Below are 18,940 nucleotides of genomic sequence, written 5' to 3'. Positions count from 1 at the left end.
AGGACCACAAAACTTATATATTTGCCTTTGACAAGCCCAAGGACCTGTCCTTTTGGAACTCTTAAATATTAATGTGATTCTTGGACTTCCATTGTTTACTTTTTAAAAAAGTTTCTACCCATTGCCTTTTAACTTACAAAACTTTCAAAATGTAAACCAATCATGAAGGCTGAGATTCCCCCCTTCCCTCCCACCCCTAAAAGCAGGTTAGTTGTGGTCTTCTCTAAAGGTGCCCAGGACTAGTCTTTGGGGTCTCAAAGCTGATGGGGTCCTAAAATTTTAGGGAGGCCTAAAAATATTCATGACTTTCCTTAAAAAGATTATTTGCTATGTGGGAGATTATTAAAATATATTTTAATAGATTCAATGAACTATGAAGTTGGAGAGAAAGATTAGCTTCCAGCTTTTGATTTGCAACAAATTACTATCTTTTTCTTTGTGCTAATCTGGCAACAAGATGCTAGGTGTTTTACAGAGAGATATATAAAGAGAAAGTTCTTCTCATGAAAAGCTTGGGAATGAGCACTGATATCTGGCTTATCTGTTGTGAATACTTGCCAGAAGGGAGGACTAGAATTTGAAGGCATTGTGGAAGAAGTGCACTTCAGGGAGAGACTTGGATAAGAGGGTGGAGGACTGGCAGACCAAGTCAAAGAGGGCTGGTACAGACTAAAGGGCTATATAGAAACATAGAGGTGAGAGTGGGAGGAAGGCTGAAAGTGTGCAGTGAGTTGTGTGTTAAATGGCTGGTACGATAGTAAATTCTTTTAGACCCTTTCCTTCACATTTCTTGTTTTCTTCAATTACAGGCCTTTTTCCTGATGTAGGTGGAGGCTACTTCTTGCCAAGACTTTCAGGAAAGATTGGCTATTACCTTGCTCTTACAGGATTTAGACTGAAAGGAAGAGATTTGCAAAAAGCAGGAATTGCTACACACTTTGTAGAATCAGAAAAGGTAAATCTGTCAATCACTACCTTTTGGTAATAGGTCAAAGTGTTAGATTTACTTGAAGTTGAATTTCTTCTTTGTGCAGATATCATAGATAAAACCGATGTTTAATTATGTAATTAAATTTAACCTCTCAAGAGCATCAACCCCATTGATGCAATATAGGTATTACACTCTCTCAGGGTGTCCAGGACCATGAGTCACCATTTTACCCTCCTGCCTCCAGTGAGATGGAGTCTTGCCTGCGGTAACTGTACTCCTCTCTAGCTCAGGCAGATCTCATGGTCCAGAAACATACTCAACTCAAGCAGCCTGGCTCACAGGAGGCATTGAGCATTGCCAGCTCCCAATGAAGCCAGTGGTAATTGGGTGCTCAGCATGTATTAGGCACCTGTTCTTATTTACAAAACAGGAAATTGATATTTTGCTACTGAAAGTCACTGAGTTATGTTCAGCACTGGATTGTGGTAGCCAGTTGTGAAAACTTCAGTTTACTAGAAGCATCTATTAAAAGAATCTACTAATGCTTGCATATGGGCAACTAATCAAAAACTAGTCCAAGCGCACACCTGAGTCCTCGTGAGAGCCAAGTATGAGTCTAGGTGATACTAGTTAAGGCAGCCACTGACTCCAGATCCCACTTGGAGATGAGCTGCTAGGTGGTCAAAACACAGGGAAGAAATCAAGTCACTGTCAATACTGCATCTTTAGCTCTCTTTCCCAGTAACATATACAGGTCTAGATCCCACAGACGCTTTACATAGCCGATTATCTTCTCACACATTAACAATTCCAGTGAAGCCAATGGAAATTACTAATGTGCAAGTTAGATCCCTGAGTGTTTGCAGGGTGGGGGCTTTAAAAAAATTGGCTGGGGAAGAGATCTAAATCATCAACTCATTTGGTAAAGTCATAGCATGAGATTGTGCCTATCCCTTGCATGGATGGGTAAGTGGGCAAGAAAAAATAACCAGCTTTCCCTATACTCTCTTCCTCCCCACCTCTGCACAGTGACACTCCTTGCACTCAGGAACAAGGGCACCAATAGGGCTAGTTCAGCTACTGACAGGATCTTTTCTGAAGGGTATCGGGAGGGTGCAAGGCCTTGACTCCGCCTTCTCATTTGCGCTATCAGAGTTAGCTGGGTGCCTAGGCTATGAAACGCTGCACTGTCTTTTAAGTATAGCACAGCATCAGGACTCCCAGTACCCTCTCAAGCTCTGTGAGTTATTGTTTGCCTGCTTCATCTACAGTTCCCCATGTATAAAAGATTATGCCTCAAGGTCACCCCATGAGGTGGAGGTAGACACCTCCCTTACCTTATATGTTGTTCTGTGAGCAACAGCAGTCCTGTGGTCTGAAGTATAGTCTTCCAGCTGTACATCATAGCAAGTGCACCTCCTTCCAGGGGGTTGTAAAATAGTCCAGACAGAGAAGAAAATAGCTTTTAGACTCTCCAGGTAGGAGATCCTTTTCTTCATGAGGAGGAGGGGAAGCAGACTTTCCCCAGCCTCCACAGAAAATCTCAGGTCCCATCCTTCTGTGCAGCTAAAAGTCAAGAGTTAGAACTAGGAGTTTCAACAACAAAACCAGCTCATCTTCTTGTCTCAGTGGGCTCAGGATGGTAGTGCTCTGTTCTTTAACACATAGCCTAGAACTCTGGTCTGAGAACTCTAGATCTGATTGTTTCAGAGCACCACCCACAGCTGGCCTGAGTTCTTCCCTTTTAAGGGCTTATCCCCAGGCCTGAGAAGCTGCACAGATGCAGCAGTTTGGGGCTGATTGTGACCACGGCAGTTCTTTAACTCTTTCATGATGGGTAGGGGTATGGGTGGCTCTCTGCCCCCACCACACAGAGGTTCTGCTTAGGAAGAGGCCCTCTGTACTGATCTCCAACGGTGTAATTCAGTCCAGACTGTTCAGTTTTCAGAAGTGCTGAGCATCTGCTGCTCCCATTGTCTGCTTATCGCCTCTTCAGATCAGGTCAAGAGTCTTTAATCCATAACTGTTAAAATAATCTAGCTGGAAATACATTTTATTCCCCTATTATTTTAATTTGCCCTCCCCTTTTTTTTAGCTGCCTGCACTAGAGGAAGATTTGATAGCCCTAAAATCTCCTTCTAAAGAAAATGTTGCCGATGTACTGAATTCATATCACATGAAGGTAATCTGCTGGCTAGCTACAATCTCAAACTTTATTAAAGGGGCAACTATCAAGTTAAATAATAATCTTATTTACATAACTATCATTTGCTGTATGTTTGTATAGCACCCTACAGAATGGATTCCCAGCCTCTACACACTACTGCAAGATGTTGATAATTTATATATAAGTGATTAAAACTGAAAAAATTTTAAAAATCTAATTTACTTTTCACTACTTTTTTCATTTCTTTCGATTTGGACAATGAAGTTAGACTGGTCAGTTTTATTTGGTGGTTCTCATCCACTGGCACAGTGGTGCTGAACATGTAAATTTCTAAGTAAGTGCTAGGTATTACTATTCATTGCTTTTCAATTTTGATGTTCAGCACCTGGGGACAGCCACTGACAGAATGAGACTAGTACTAAGAGATGCACTGGGTGCAGGGGAAGTGGCCATGCAATCTGGAATTATGTGGATTCAGTGGCTCTGACATCCCACCATGTGACACCGAAACTGCTATTACAGCCTAAAGACCAAACTAGGAATTGTGAGGGACTCTCCATTCATTTTAATGCCATGACATATCCCACAGTTTGGGGTGGGTTTTGCCTTCCCACCTATGCCATTCCCACTTTACCTGCATGAAACCATTTTACTCCGGCTTAATGTGAATTTCATCCTTATTTTCTTTAAAGTCATCTGCAGAGTCTAAATTTTGAGCCCAGACTTCAGCGATTAATAATGTCCCTTTAACTTTTGAGGCCCAATTTGGCAAATACTACCAAGCATAGCGTATGTTAACAGGATCAAGCTCTTGATAGGCTCTAGTGAAATGTATTTGGAAATTAAAGCAATGCTTTAAATTAAAGCAACTAAATATTGCTAGTTTTACATTTTCAGAGAAAGATTTACTTATTTTCCAAAGTGTGAATTCATAATTGTCTCTGTGAATTCATAATTCTTTGGCGGTGATTTTAACTTCATATCAAACAGATAGAAAATGTCACTTTTCCTTGTAACACGTTGCATGCATGTATCAAAAGGTTTTAGATAATTTGCACTCAGTTTGTATAATAGGCATGTAGCCACTCTAGTAAGCTTCACAGTACTTGTTCCAAAAGAAAAAAAAGCCCTGGTGCTAACAGAGGATTAATTTTGTTCCTTCATCCCATGTACGCCTCCGAGGTTGTTTGGTTTTAGAATGAGATTGGTATCCACTATTTCCCAGTTAAAATTATTAGGTTCTTGTGTAAGCATTGAGTGGAAAAATAATTGGAATAAATTAATGTATCTAACGCCACTGAATATCTTTGATAAAATGGAAACTATAAGCCAAGAGAGAGAATATGTTGCAAAATACATAAAGTACAGTGGAAGCTGAGAGTTAAAGGAATGGAAGCTGCACTTTGGCAGTCATTGGAATAGAAGTGACAAGGAACCTGTTTGAGCTGCAGCTAGTATCACTGAAACATCAGTTTGTATCCTAAGTCCCCTAGTGCTAACAGGTCTAAAACATTGGTTGTGAGCTCCAGTTCTAACACATCCCATCATGCAGTCCCAGCTGCTGGCAGTCAGTCAATACCAGCAGTTAATGTGAACCAATTAATGCAAAATTGTCATGTCTTCTAATTGTGTATGTGTAAACATTTTATAAATATAAACAAAAGGACTAGAAAGAGGCCCTGGTACTTCTATGAAGATTGGATGGGTTATAAATAATATTATTGTTGCTGGTAAGGTGTTATCCTTGTAGGAGGATTGTATATTTATTGATGCAAGCATACCTGATTATCTTACAAGTTCAGAAGATGTCCCAACATTAATACTGTAAATCAAAACAACCAAGCAAGTACAAAAGAGGAGAGAAGTTTTATTCTTATAAGACTTAAAGAGAAAATAAAATTAATTGGGATCAGCCAATAAATTCCATCGTACCAAGTTTCTTTTAAAAAAAATCAGCAGCTAACAGCTGCTGCTGCTTCCCTCCCCCTCCCCGCTTATAAATGGACATATATTAAAAGAAAATCTGTACATACCTTCCAGTTAGATATGGATCTCTAATATTAAAATGGAAATAACCATTGTACAAAAATGTTTACGAAAACTACACATCTCTCATATTACAGCTTTACTTCCCTTTCCTTACTGTTCCCCAGAGAACTCTGAAAGTGTATCTAAATCATCTCTCTCTGTATCTGTTACTGACAAATATTGACAAAACATCTTTGAGCTATCTGATAGCTCATAACTAACTGCATCATGAGATAAAAACTTTAAAATGTTCAACACACAATGACAAGTTCGTATGTACTGTAAAATACTGTTTGATTAAACATGGCAATCAGCATTAACTGAGCTATCTGTGTAAGCTTTCCTGTAGTGCAAATCAATATAGTATTTCAGTACCATTGATGGGCTTTTAAAGTTTTCAGATAGGCTGAGACAGAACCCAGTGAAAGATGTATTTTCTTTTAAATAGTGCAAAATTGATCAAGAGAAGCAGTTTGTACTTGATGAACATATGGACAAGATTAACAGGTACACAGTCATTCTTTCCTCTTACCTCTTTTGTGTGGAAGATTTGCATTAATATTAATGTTTACTGGATTTAACAGGTTATGTAATAGAAAAGCTAGAGCCTGGTCTGAACATCTGTTTTTGTAGGTTCTTGACCTTGTAGACTTATTAGTTACCCAGGGTCTTCTACATATTACAGGTGTTCTTGGCTGATTCAGTGATAAAAGTAACTTTTGATGATCGTTGCTATAGTCATTAAATCCCTTGTTTGTCAGTCACTCTTGTACATAACTGCCCTATAACACATTAAAACAAAGACACTTGAAAATTTAGAGTTTTGGGGGTCCAGGGGAAAAATACGTATGTAGTTTTTGGGGTATTGAGATGAAGCTACATCTGTGATCAGTTTTGTGCAGCTGGGTACCAGAAAGAGGTTGATGGATGGAACACCACCAACAAAAAACTAAGCCTTGTAGGATAGATTTATGAGGAGAAGCTGAAATAATAATATATGGATATCTTGAATAACTGAGATGATATAGTTCTTTACAGATATTTTATGAGTGCTATCAGCAGTCAGAATGAAATTGATACCATAGGGATTATAAATAAATAGATAAAACAAAAGTAGAAATTTTAGAATGAATATCGGTATTCCCAACTGAGGTTTATTTGAATGTGAAATAGTCTTGAAAGGGAAGTGGAGGAAACCTCATCAGTATATTTAAAAGCAATTTGAACAAAGCAGGAGAGAATATATTATTGTTTATTATTTATACTACCATAGCACCTAGGAGCCCCATTCATAGATCACGGCCCCACTGCACTTGGCACTACACAAACACAGAATAAAAAGGGAGTCCCTGCCCGAAAGAGCTTACAATCTAAATATAAGAGAAGAGACAACAGATGGTTACGGAGAGACTTATGGGGGAGCACAAGGAAACAATGAACCAGCATTGGTCAGCATGATAGCAGTTGTCAAGTTTTTTGTAGGCTACACAAAAAAGGAGAGTTTTAAGGAGGATTTTGAAGGAAGATAAATACAGTAGAACCTCAGAGTTGTGAACTGACCAGTCAACCACACACCTCATTTGGAACTGGAAGTACACGAACAGTTAGTGGAGACAAAAAAAAAAACCCAAGTATTGTATAGAACCATACTGTGTTAAATGTAAACTACTAAAAAAATAAAGGGAAAATTTAAAAAAAATTTGACAGGATAAAGAAACTGTTTCTGTGCTTGTTTCATTTAAATTAAGATGGTTAAAAGCAGCATTTTTCTCCTGCATAGTAAAGTTTCAAACCTGTATTAAGTCAATATTCAGTTTTAAACTTTTGAAAAAACAACCATAACATTTTGTTCGGAGTTATGAACATTTCAGAGTTACGAACCACCTCTATTCCCAAGGTGTTTGTAACTCTGAGGTGCTACTGTAGTTAGTTTTGTGGATGTTTACAGGTAGCTTCTCCCAAATGTGAAGTGGAGCACAGAAGAAAGCACAAAGGAGCTTATTTGAAAATTTTACAAGTGGGTGATTGGAGGGAGGAGCTGTCCTTTCAGCACTGAATGAGAGTGATGGATCATAAAGGGCCTTGAAAAAGACGACAAGTAACTTAAATTTGTTATGATAAAGTGAGGGAGCCCATGGAGGGATGCAAAGAGAGGGTGACGTGGTCAAAATGATGGACTAAGAAAATGACCGTTACTGCTGCATTCTGTATGGATACGAGTAGAGCAAAATTTTATTTGTCAAGGCCAGGGGAAAGGATGTTGCAGTAATTGAGATGAGATAGTGTAGAGAATCAGTCTGATGATCTAGTTAAGCTGTTCTGTTTTTAATGTCTGTGAGTTCTCATTACTTTCCAGGCAGGAAGGAGGCTGGAATCAGATAACACATATGAGGCTTTTCTTGTTTTTTTTAGTCTGTTTTCAGCAAGCTGCATGGAGGAAATCATTCAAAATTTGAAGCAGGATGGTTCTCCTTTTGCTCTTAAGCAGCTAGAGGTAATGTTTAGTTATATATTTTTATCTTAATAATTAAGGATTGATTCTGGTCTCAATGAAACTTGTGTAAGTCTAGAGCAACTGCATTAAGGTCAGTGGAGTTACACTGGTGTAAAGTTGGTGTGATAGCAGGCTCAGGCCCTTTAGATCCAATCCTTAGTCTTTTAGGATTTAGTCAGTAGGACTACTCACACGTGTAACTGTGGGATCAGAACCTAAGTCTTCATATTTATTGTAAAACAAAGTCTTACGCTGCACAAATTTTACTTCATATCTACTCCTGACCATACACACCTCCTCTCTCGTCATAATGAAAGGTTTGGTGGAAATGGAGGTTCTCTTTGTACTTTTCCTTTTGTTGCTCTGGAATGATATGTAAAAATTGTGCCAAACTCAGTGTTTTCCAAAGTAATTCAGTGGCACATTTCAGACTCCGGTACTCAGAAAAAAATAACGTCTCTTCATGTATTTATTTAGTCATATGGAATCTTTGAATTTTCCATCTTTTTATTACTCTCAAAGTAGATTTACTTCGCAGGGTCTCTTTTCCCAGAGTCTATTCAAACATTGCTTAATATTGGGTAGAATTCATGCATTTCTCAAGGAAAGCTTTGATACTAATACAGGATTATAGCTACGGGAAGAAATGCTGTTCTTGTACAAATGTATAACATGTATTCGTCTCACCCTCCCTTGAACTTACAGTATATAAAACATATTATAACAGTATCATTAATTTTCCTAGGCAGACTGGAAATAAGTCTTAAAATGATCAAAGAATGTACCTGAGGTAACACAGATGTAATTATCTGTAATCACTGAGGTCAGACTAGAAGATCACAATGGTCCCTTCTGGCCTTGGAATCTATAAATTATCTTATAGATAGCAGCCTCACAGGTTGTAACCAATAAGCATTTGGCCAATCTAGGGTTTTTGTGGACAGTCAAACTGTTGACCATGGGAATATTTTTGCATTCTCACTGCTTATATTGACAATCTTCTTCACAGAGAAATGTGAATTAAGAGAAACATATCTCTAAAAAAAGGGAATTTTAGAAGCCACCTGCATAGCAAACATTATGCTCAGTATTTAAAAGAAAAAGTTTGATCTATTTTACTACGCAACATTAAACAATCAGGTATGTTGTAAGGATAAATACAGTAAAGATTATGAGGTGCTTAGATACTATAGTGGTGGGGCCATATAAGATAGATACCTAAAATAGATCAACCCACTCAGTTGTATTTATAATCTGCTGAACTGCAATGGGATATTGTAAACCCCTTTTACAATATCATTGTAGAACTATGTTTAACCTCACGCTGATGATAAAATTAACTTTTGTAGAGGCTGACAGACGATCAAAGATTTAACTATGGCTTTTTCTAAGTGTATAGTTATGGCACTATAAAAATAATGAAATCTAGTGGAATTGTTTGACAGAGAAGGTAGTGTATAAAGGACGTTACAGTGTTTTGTGTGTTCAAAATACAGTTCACATTATAAAGACTAGAAATGCTTTATTATTGGTTTATAGTCATTATCCAGGCCTTGTATATTCCACGATCCCATAACTACCAGATTTGCTGCAGAATTCACTCCCTTGCTGCAGAATCTGACCTATTTAAAGCCAAAATTTAAGTCATCAGTCCTTATGGTTGTGGAGATTACATTTTTTTCACATTTTTTAGGTTAACTGATGCAGTATCATCTGTGTCTTCAAGAAGAGCCTATGTATGAGTAAGCAAAGGCCCTATGCCTTTAAAAAAATTTTTTCCCCTCCGTTTCTTCCATTAGTTTGTGCATTTAATAGCACTTGGTATGCAGTAGATGATACTGTTTCCCCTCTAGGGTTGGTTAATGGCTGATTCTTGTTCCTCGGGCTTGATATAAGAAAAGGAGTACTTGTGGCACCTTAGAGACTAACAAATTTATTAGAGCATAAGCTTTCGTGAGCTACAGCTCACTTCATCGGATGCATTTGGTGGAAAATTTTTCCACCAAATGCATCCGATGAAGTGAGCTGTAGCTCACGAAAGCTTATGCTCTAATAAATTTGTTAGTCTCTAAGGTGCCACAAGTACTCCTTTTCTTTTTGCGAATACAGACTAACACGGCTGCTACTCTGAAACCGGGGCTTGATATAGTAGTTACTGGGTGATGGTCTATAGCCTGTGTTATACAGCAGTTCAGAGTCGGTGATTATGATGGTCCTTCTGGCCTTGGAACCTATGAATCCTGCAAATACTTTATAAGATTTAGTGTTTATTACTGTGAATAATCCCTTTATTTCGATTGAATTACAGTAGAAGCCCTATGCCCACTAGTAAGTGTCCAGAGAATCAGGGCCTTTGTTTCCCTTTTGTCAGTCTTTCACACAGCCACAGGAACAAGAAACAGTTTTAACAATTGGAAAATGATAAGACCACAAGCATTCCCTAGAGGGAACTAGAGGACCCACATTCTACCTGGAATTATTTTAATCTTTTTTTTTTTATTAATTGACTAGTATTCCAATTGTGGTGTCAATAACTGCAAAATTCAAAGATGTAACAGAATTATAGTATAACTATTTGTTGCAAAAGAATGATGAGATGATTCACAAATAAAACATTAATTAGATACTTTTGAAAAACATTCCTGATATTTAGAAATTCCTGGCTGTAGAATGAATCCAGTGTAAATTATCTTTAAAATCAACTAACTAGTGTACTGCTTAGAGGTTTAAGGAGGCATCCCATGCAATCTGCCATTTATTTTTCACTGCTATGAGTTTACAGATATATAGTTACCTATTCTCTTGGATTAAAAAATTTAAAAAAACAAAAACAAAAAAACACTAAAGTATGCGATCTCCACTGTTTTAGACTAATTCCAGTATGAAAGCCTCTTGTTAACATGACTGGCTTTGGGGCTTCTGAGGTTACAGGCAGTTAGAGTCCAGTGTCACGCCTAGGTCAGAAATAGAGATTTTGAAAGACTGAATAGCTCAGGGAATTGGTAATAAAATATAGAGTCATTCAAATCCAGCCCAGGAAAATTACGACCAAAAGTTATTAACATCTGATGGCTGTTTGGTGGCCTGTGTGAAATGAGTCAATTTCTAAGTATTATAGACATCTTAAAGTACCATTGCTGCTGCCATTAACTGGTACCTTAACTGGCAGACTCAGCTCAGAGGCCAAGGATTGAACATGCATATGATCATTTTTTCCTCAAGAAGGGTGATATCTCCAGGTCAGAATGGTGGCACAGTGGTGATGTATTGTGGGGAAAATTATGTTGCCACTACCATGTTGAAGAAGAATAGAAAGCTTGTCTACAGGGTAGAGGGATGAGAGGTTTTAGAGTGAAATTGTTACCAACAGCAATAGCCAGAGTAATAGATGCCTATAGTTTACCTGATGCATTAATTACTTTTGGCAAACTGAATCCTATTTGTATGTAATATTTTTACCCTGGTACCCCCTCTTAGCTGCTTGTTAATGAGTTCTGTAGAAACTTTAAAGTTTCAATAGTTGTTGCTTTCCTTCCTCCTTTAAAATACTGGAAATGGGACAGGGAGAAACCATACTTTAAAAACAAAAACTAAGACAGCAATCACATCTCAATATACATTCACAGCAATTCAGCCAGAATTACCTGGTAACCAGTGAAAGGCAGGTTAGAAAGGTAAGAAGAGCCAAACAAAAGGAAGAAACAATGGACATGTCAGCTGCTGGGACAGTGGTTGGAAAGCTGGTGCAATGATGCCCTCTCCTGAGCTGGCTTCTCAAACTTCCCACTTCCTTTCTAGTCTGCAATAATGACTCAAAGTCCCTTATAAAAACATTTCAGATATTTTAGCTTTAGAAGATGTTCATTTACATTTTGCTTGTTAAAAGCACACATACTTTAAAAATACCAAGCAATATCATAACCCCCATATCCTGGCCAGGTTCCAGTTTGGGTAATCAGTTCTGCATAGCTCTGATTGCCCTTTTAGTATCATTTGGATATGTTACTCTTCTTCATTTCCTGATCTAAACTCTTATGTCTACTGTTGTGAACTGATAACCAGTGTAGTCTCACTTCACCCTATACATGGCGGCATTTCATTCTCCCATATGTCACTCTGTACAGATGATATAAAATAGAGCTGTGTGTTGAAAGCACTTATGCACATGAGTAACTTTACTTGTATTATGTGTTTGCAGAACTGCTACCTGTGGAAGGGTAGAATTGCTGCTGGTGTGCTCCTCTCATGGCTGAATGTGGTGTAGCTGCTCTTTCCGCTGTAGCATGATGTGCCTCCTGCCGATGTTCAGTCTGGTCCTGTGCGGGTCTCTTTTCTCATGACTTGGCCGTCCAGCCAGGTCACATTTTAGTTCCACCCCTTCCAGGGTAACAAAAAGTCCAACAAACTTACATCAGATTTTCAGCCCTTGACTCTGGATCCCAGAGTCCTTAAATCTTCTCGTCCCCCGGGTCCTTGCATCCTCTTATCCCCAGGGCTTTCACGAGTTCTCATCCCCTTATACGAGGGGGAAATTCACTCCACCTTCTCTGGTGACTGGTAGGGGAACTTAGGCCCTCCCACTTCTCTGGGGATTAGCCCAGGGACCCTATAGTGAAAATAGACAAACTTTGTCTTGAGACTCACCCTGTGCTGCCTTCTCTGCACTTTTTCTTATCTCAGCCTGTCAACAGGCCTTTCCGATGGCTCCTCCTTGGGCCCACCGTGTACCTGTATTTTTCTCAGACTCTCAGGGTATGTCTACACTGTAATTAGACACCCATGGCTGGCCTGTGCCAGCTGACTTGGACTCACAGGGCTTCGACAGCAGGGTTGTTTAATTACAGTGTAGACTTCCAAGGTCAAGCCAGAGCCCAGGCTCTAGGACCTGGGGTGGGAAGTCCCAGAGCTCAGACTGCATCCTGAGCCCAGAAGTCTATACTGCAGTTAAACATCCCAGCTTCAGTCTGAGCTCAAGTCAGCTGGCATGGATAAGCCATGGTCTAATTGCAGTGCAGATGTACCCTGAGAGTCTCAGAAAAAATACACGTACACAGTGGGCCCAGGAAGGAGCTGCAGAAAAGGCCTGTTCACAGGCTGAGGTAGCCATGGGTGTCTAATTGCAGTTAGACATACCCTTAGAGGTTTCATAACTTACAAGATTCTTCCATGGAGATTTCCAACCAGTCCCAAATCAAAAGTATAAACTTAAACCACTTCCACTTTACCCAGGCTCGAACGGGAGCCCTTCTGGAGGCTTCCCAGATACTTTGCTTCTTACTTCTATCAAACCATTCCCACAGTACAAGAACTCTCAGCCTCATCTTTTCTGAGTCTATCTTAGCTGAGCATTCTGTCTTTTTAAGGAAACTTGACTCCTTTCCAGGTGACCCTTTGAATCAACCTTCTTAACATCTGTTTAGGTGCCAACAGGTAGGTTAATGGAGTTCTGAAGCTCTCATTAACCTTACTCTTAGTGCCAGTGTGGGATATACACCCTATCACAGTACCATAGTTTGTAAAATGCTTTGGGATTCTCTAGATGAAAGGACTATATAAATGTCAGTCATGGTCATCTTCGCTATTAAGAAATTTTGACTATACAGAGTATATGGTTTTGTCAAAAACTACAGAACAGCATAGTTATTTAATTGAAAATTTGTGCCTAAAAGACATTCAATCATTATGACTTATGCTTACTGGATCTAAACTGGTAGCTCAATAAACTTTTCTCTTTTGGGCTAGGAATTGACTCAAGTGGTCTTCAAAAATAGTTGAAAAAGCTGAAACCTTATATTCACGATATGAAGACAGGGTAACATCTAGTGAGACAAGGCAGTGTGTTCCTGGTACAAAGAGCAATATAGTTTATAAGAGCTGTATAATATTTCATAATTTAATAATGTCATTGTTGACCTAAATTCCAAAACTACGTATTTTTAAAAAGCTGCAAAACCAGGTTTGATTTTTTTAAGTGAAAAATACCTGTATTAAGTTTACCAGATATTTCTGTGCTTAAATTGTGTAATTAATGTTTTTACTAAACTCAGCTGAAGACAGCAGACAAGACAGGAAAACATAGCTGGATAATAGTTATTTGTATGCGAAAATCAGTCTCTTTCTTTAAACCATAGCTCATCCAGACTGGATCAGAAATGTTGAAATAGTTCACAGTACGTACAAATGTATAGACCAAAAACCTGCTCGACATTAACTTACAGGAGAGTTTACATATTCTAAATAAGTTTTATTGGCCTGAATTTGGGATGGCTACATTACTTATGAGTGAATTATGAAGGTCATCCCAAATGACTGTTGTTGAAACCTTTACATCACCCTACCTCATCATATTAAGTATTCTGTATGTGCTACATGTTATAGGGAAAATATTTTTAAAGTGTTTTAGGCAAATATCTATTGACACTGCTTTTTGTGTCATTCCACCTGTATGTCTACGTGCCCTAATTGCCATGGGCCAGATCCTGCATCCAGCAGAAGCTTCCATTGACTTCAGTGGGTATTGGATTAGGCCCGAAGTGACTAATTGTACAAGGCACAGAGGGAGCCATAAAAATCTCCTAACCCAGAATAACATTTTTATATATTAGAAGCAGAAAAGTGAATCTGATACTGGGCCTGGGGGGGCAGATGTTTGGCCCCTTGTCTAGTAGTTTTGCCCAGCTGGCAAAGGGTCATTCCAGTTCCGTGGGTGCATTTCTGTTGCCCTGGCTTTGCCATCTGTTTCAGTAGGACCAGGATTTCATTGTTGGTGTCTAGATACTACAGTGGCATATTACAGATAGCTTAGCTAAACTTTTTAATTTGTTCAGTGTATACAGGAATAAATACAAATGCTGTGTTTGAGTTGTTTGTATATTGGTAAATTAAAGTGGTAAATAAGAAAGAGGACAGATCAGTGCTACAGAGTAATCTGTAGCCAGAAGAGTACCCAGAAGTCACCTACTACAGGACAGGCCCAACAAAGAAAACAACAGAACGCCACTAGCCATCACCTTCAGCCCCCAACTAAAACCCCTCCAACGCATCATCAAGGATCTACAACCTATCCTGAAGGACGAGCCATCGCTCTCTCAGATCTTGGGAGACAGACCAGTCCTTGCTTACAGACAGCCCCCCAATCTGAAGCAAATACTCACCAGCAACCACACACCACACAACAGAACCACTAACCCAGGAACCTATCCTTGCAACAAAGCCCGTTGCCAACTCTGTCCACATATCTATTCAGGGGATACCATCATAGGGCCTAATCACATCAGCCACACTATCAGAGGCTCGTTCACCTGCGCATCTACCAATGTGATATATGCCATCATGTGCCAGCAATGCCCCTCTGCCATGTACATTGGCCAAACTGGACAGTCTCTACGTAAAAGAATGAATGGACACAAATCAGACGTCAAGAATTATAACATTCAAAAACCAGTTGGAGAACACTTCAATCTCTCTGGTCACTCAATCACAGACCTAAGAGTGGCTATACTTCAACAAAAAAGCTTCAAAAACAGACTCCAACGAGAGACTGCTGAATTGGAATTAATTTGCAAACTGGATACAATTAACTTAGGCTTGAATAGAGACTGGGAATGGATGAGTCATTACACAAAGTAAAACTATTTCCCCATGGTATTTCTCCCTCCCACCCCACCCCCCACTGTTCCTCTGATATTCTTGTTAACTGCTGGAATTAGCCTACCTGCTTGTCACCATGGAAGGTTTTCCTCCTTTCTCCCCCCTGCTGCTGGTGATGGCTTATCTTAAGTGATCACTCTCCTTACAGTGTGTATGATAAACCCATTGTTTCATGTTCTCTGTGTGTGTGTATATAAATCTCTCCTCTGTTTTTTCCACCAAATGCATCCGATGAAGTGAGCTGTAGCTCACGAAAGCTTATGCTCTAATAAATTTGTTAGTCTCTAAGGTGCCACAAGTACTCCTTTTCTTTTTGCGAATACAGACTAACACGGCTGCTACTCTGAAAAGAGTAATCTGAATCACTTTAAGCTGGAGACAAGCCAGCAATATGCATTTTAATACAGCCAAATGTAAATGTACATCTAGGAGCAAAGAATGTCGGCCATACTTACAGGATGGGGGACTCTATCCTGGGAAGCAATGACTGAAAAAGATTTGGGGGTCATGGTGGATAGTCAGCTGAATGTGACCTTCCAGCGCAATGTTATGGCCAAAAGGCTAATTTGATCTTTGGATGCATAAACAGGGAAATCTCAAGTAGGACTAAAGGTTATTTTACCTTTGTATTGGGCACTGCTGGAATACTCTGTCCAATGTTGGTGTCCACAATTCAAGAAAGATATTGAAAAATTGGAGAGGGTTCAGAGAAGAGCCAAGAGAATGATTAAAGGATTATAAAACCTGCCTTACAGAGATAGACTGAGTTCCTTGAGTCTGTTAGCTTAATATAGAGAAGGTTAAAAGGTGACTTGATCAAAAGTCTATAAGTATCTCCATGGAGAACAAATATTTGATAATGGTGTCTTTAATCTAGCAAACATATAATTAAACTTATTCAAACATCAAAGGCCATAGAAGTCCCCCCACATTTTTAATAGTGAGTGTAATTAACCATTGGAACAATAAGGGTTGTGGTGGATTCTCCATCAGTGACCATTTTAAAAATAAAGATTGGATGTTTTTCTAAGAGAGATGCTCTCGGAATAATTTTGGGTGAGTTCTAAGGCCCGTATTGTATAGCAGGTCAGATTACGTGATCACAGTGGTCCCTTCTGGCCTTAGACTCTATTAACGTATAGCTATTATGATGTATCATGACAGAAAGGGTATGGTTATTCCATAGGAATTATTGAAAGTCAAATGCAGGATATATTATTCTGGAAGTATTAGGCCTTTGATATGTGAGTTGTTTTAGTGTTAATAAAGTGGAACTAATAGCACTGGCTATGATCTAGGTATATTGCAGGCAGTTGCTCTGCTGGCTGTCCAGCTCTTGCCAGTGCAGTCCTGACATACAATACTGCTGCTTTCCTGAATCAGAATATGGTCAAATGGGCACTCTTAATGAGGCCACTATGCAACTGAGCTACAATATCAAGAAGTGATGACAAAACCTGAAAACTGTCAGAGCGGTCATTTGATTGTAGCCAATTGCTATTTTTTAAAATGTCCTTCAGGACAAACTTACCTCAGCATCATGAGAGAATGGTGTTGTGTTGTCATGATGTTCATGAAGTGGTATTGCACTGTAGCAACACCTCACAACCAACATTGCTCCCTCTAAAAGATGTTTTGAAACACTTTAGTGTCCTATAAACCTGTCTTACAGGCTATGGGACCCCTTGTCAAAATTAGGGTGGTTGCTTTTTAAAAAAAATCAAGTTGGGAGACAAACACCAACTTGTGAAAGTTCAGATACTTAGATGTGAGAGGGATAAAGGAGGCACAATGCTCTGGATTCAGGAATTCCCTCCGTTAATGTATGGATCTGTGAAGGCTGGACTCTGTGGTGCACCCCTTCATGTCCTCTATAGTACCCTCTGCTAATGCTGGCTATTGCCAGGCAGTGGTCTGACTCTTCTTGTGACTCAGCCCTCTGGACAAATCATGCTTTAGTCTTACCCTTTACAGGGTGACAGAAAGTGCATCAAAGGAATTCAGCCTGACTTGGGGCCCAGGGACCTCACACATTTCACTCAGGTTTTCAGTTGTCCATATTCTCTTCTCATGAGTGGCCTCCCACAACCAACTCCACTGGCAGCTGGTGGGGTACCCAGGGCCACCTACTACACTGGGTTCCAGTCCAGGGACCCTATAATTAGAAGCCAAGGGCTGCTTCGTCATACTTCTTTCTACTGCCCCCCTGGACTTCTACCTGTTGTAGTCGCTTTTTCAGGCCTTTTCCTCACACCCTCTCAAGGGTTCTCTACTCTGGAATTCCTCAACAAAATCCTAAACCAATAGTACAAACATAACCCACTTCTCCCCTCCTCAAACTTGACCTTTGATCCATCTCTATTCCTCAGCTGAGCACCATCCAAGGCTTTCTTCTTGGAAGTCCAGGTCTGCCCTATTATCAGGGTTCACCACCAGAGCTTGCTCTACCCCACTGGCTTCTTTGTATCTCTGCTGCCTCTCGTCAGCCTTTGTTACTCAGGAAAGGATTCCAGAGCCAACTCTCCCCCTAAACTTCCTCTGTGACCCACCCAGTCTCTCACACCAAACAAGAAACTGAAATATTCTTTCCCACTCTCCCTGCAGCCTCCCTCTCATCTGTGCTTCCTTTCTATAGAGTCACCATCCAGTGCCTGGCCCACCCTGCAGGTGCAGCCAGATGAGTTAATTGGCCTTTCAGACCCACCCTTTCAGAGCCAGGATTGAGATATACCACATCACAAGATTCTATTAGATTACAATAACAAATTAATAATAAAAGCAGAAAAGAAAACACACACAGCCCTCCCCAAAACTTGAAGCTTCTTGCACCCGAATTACCAGAGGTACCGTCAGCATTTCAGAAGAGCAGTTCCTGATGGGCCAACAGAAAAATGTAGCCATACAGTTCCCTTTAAATTGTTTTCCTTTACTCTGCTGGTTAGGGCAGCATTTTCCTTTTGTTTTTTTTTTCTTTATCATTCGTAGTTCAACCCAAAGAAACCTTATGAGTTCATCTCAGATTAATAGAGTTGAGTGGTCTCTCTTTTAGCAAGCCAGTAATGAGTGTCTCCTCTCTATTCTAAGGAGAAGTGCCACATTAGACACCAGTACTTTCCTTTTTAGGCTTAGAAACCCAGCAAAGATTATGTTTTCCTGATGCAGCAGTATGGAGTTTACTACTTCAGCTACTTGGGAGTAGAAAGAGCTTGGAAAAAGTTGAATAGTTTGAAGAAAGAAAGTGCCACATATTACTCATTCATACAGGGGAAAGTAGCCTTGATTCCTTGAGCTCAATTAAACTTAAAATGAGTTAACATGGGAAATCTCAGATTAATAAAACACTCTGGGTGGGATCCACAAAGGTACTTAGGCCCTATTTATTTATACCCAGATCTAGGTGCCTAAGTATCAGGTTTAGGCACCTCAGTCCCAGTGGCTCCACTGTGATCCAAAACTCCTGCCAAACCCTGTAGGTGCCTAAACTCGGTGCCTACGTTTTTCAGAATAAAAGTTCCCTCCATGCCCATGTTTCTGCCACTAAGCACATGCACTGTTGCCCCCCTGTAGGTATCTGGAAACCTAAGCCCAGAATGAGTCACAAACGAGGAGAAGATGGGCGTTCAGCAGCTGAGTTGCCTGTGGAGCCCATCTTGTGGAGGGCTCTGCACAT

General features: G+C 39.8%; 1 protein-coding gene across 3 annotated transcripts in view; it reads left to right on the top strand.

The window, feature by feature from the left end:
• Positions 1–18,940, top strand: part of HIBCH (3-hydroxyisobutyryl-CoA hydrolase) — a 100,727-nt gene that overhangs the window by 69,503 nt on the left and 12,284 nt on the right. For all 3 annotated transcript variants that reach the window (XR_006278058.1, XM_038421344.2, XM_043505470.1), the window contains exons 8-11: positions 810–955; positions 3,027–3,113; positions 5,575–5,633; positions 7,539–7,620. Coding sequence is in view for 2 of the 3 variants with exons in the window: in XM_038421344.2 (XP_038277272.1) it covers positions 810–955; positions 3,027–3,113; positions 5,575–5,633; positions 7,539–7,620 (374 nt within the window). In the remaining variant the exon portion in view is untranslated. The remainder of the gene's footprint in view (positions 1–809; positions 956–3,026; positions 3,114–5,574; positions 5,634–7,538; positions 7,621–18,940) is intronic.

Source organism: Dermochelys coriacea, chromosome 11 (genome assembly GCF_009764565.3).
Source record: "Dermochelys coriacea isolate rDerCor1 chromosome 11, rDerCor1.pri.v4, whole genome shotgun sequence".
Lineage (NCBI taxonomy): Eukaryota > Metazoa > Chordata > Testudines > Dermochelyidae > Dermochelys > Dermochelys coriacea.
The sequence above is the reverse complement of the archived record's forward strand: the minus strand, read 5'-3'. Positions and strand labels throughout refer to the sequence as shown.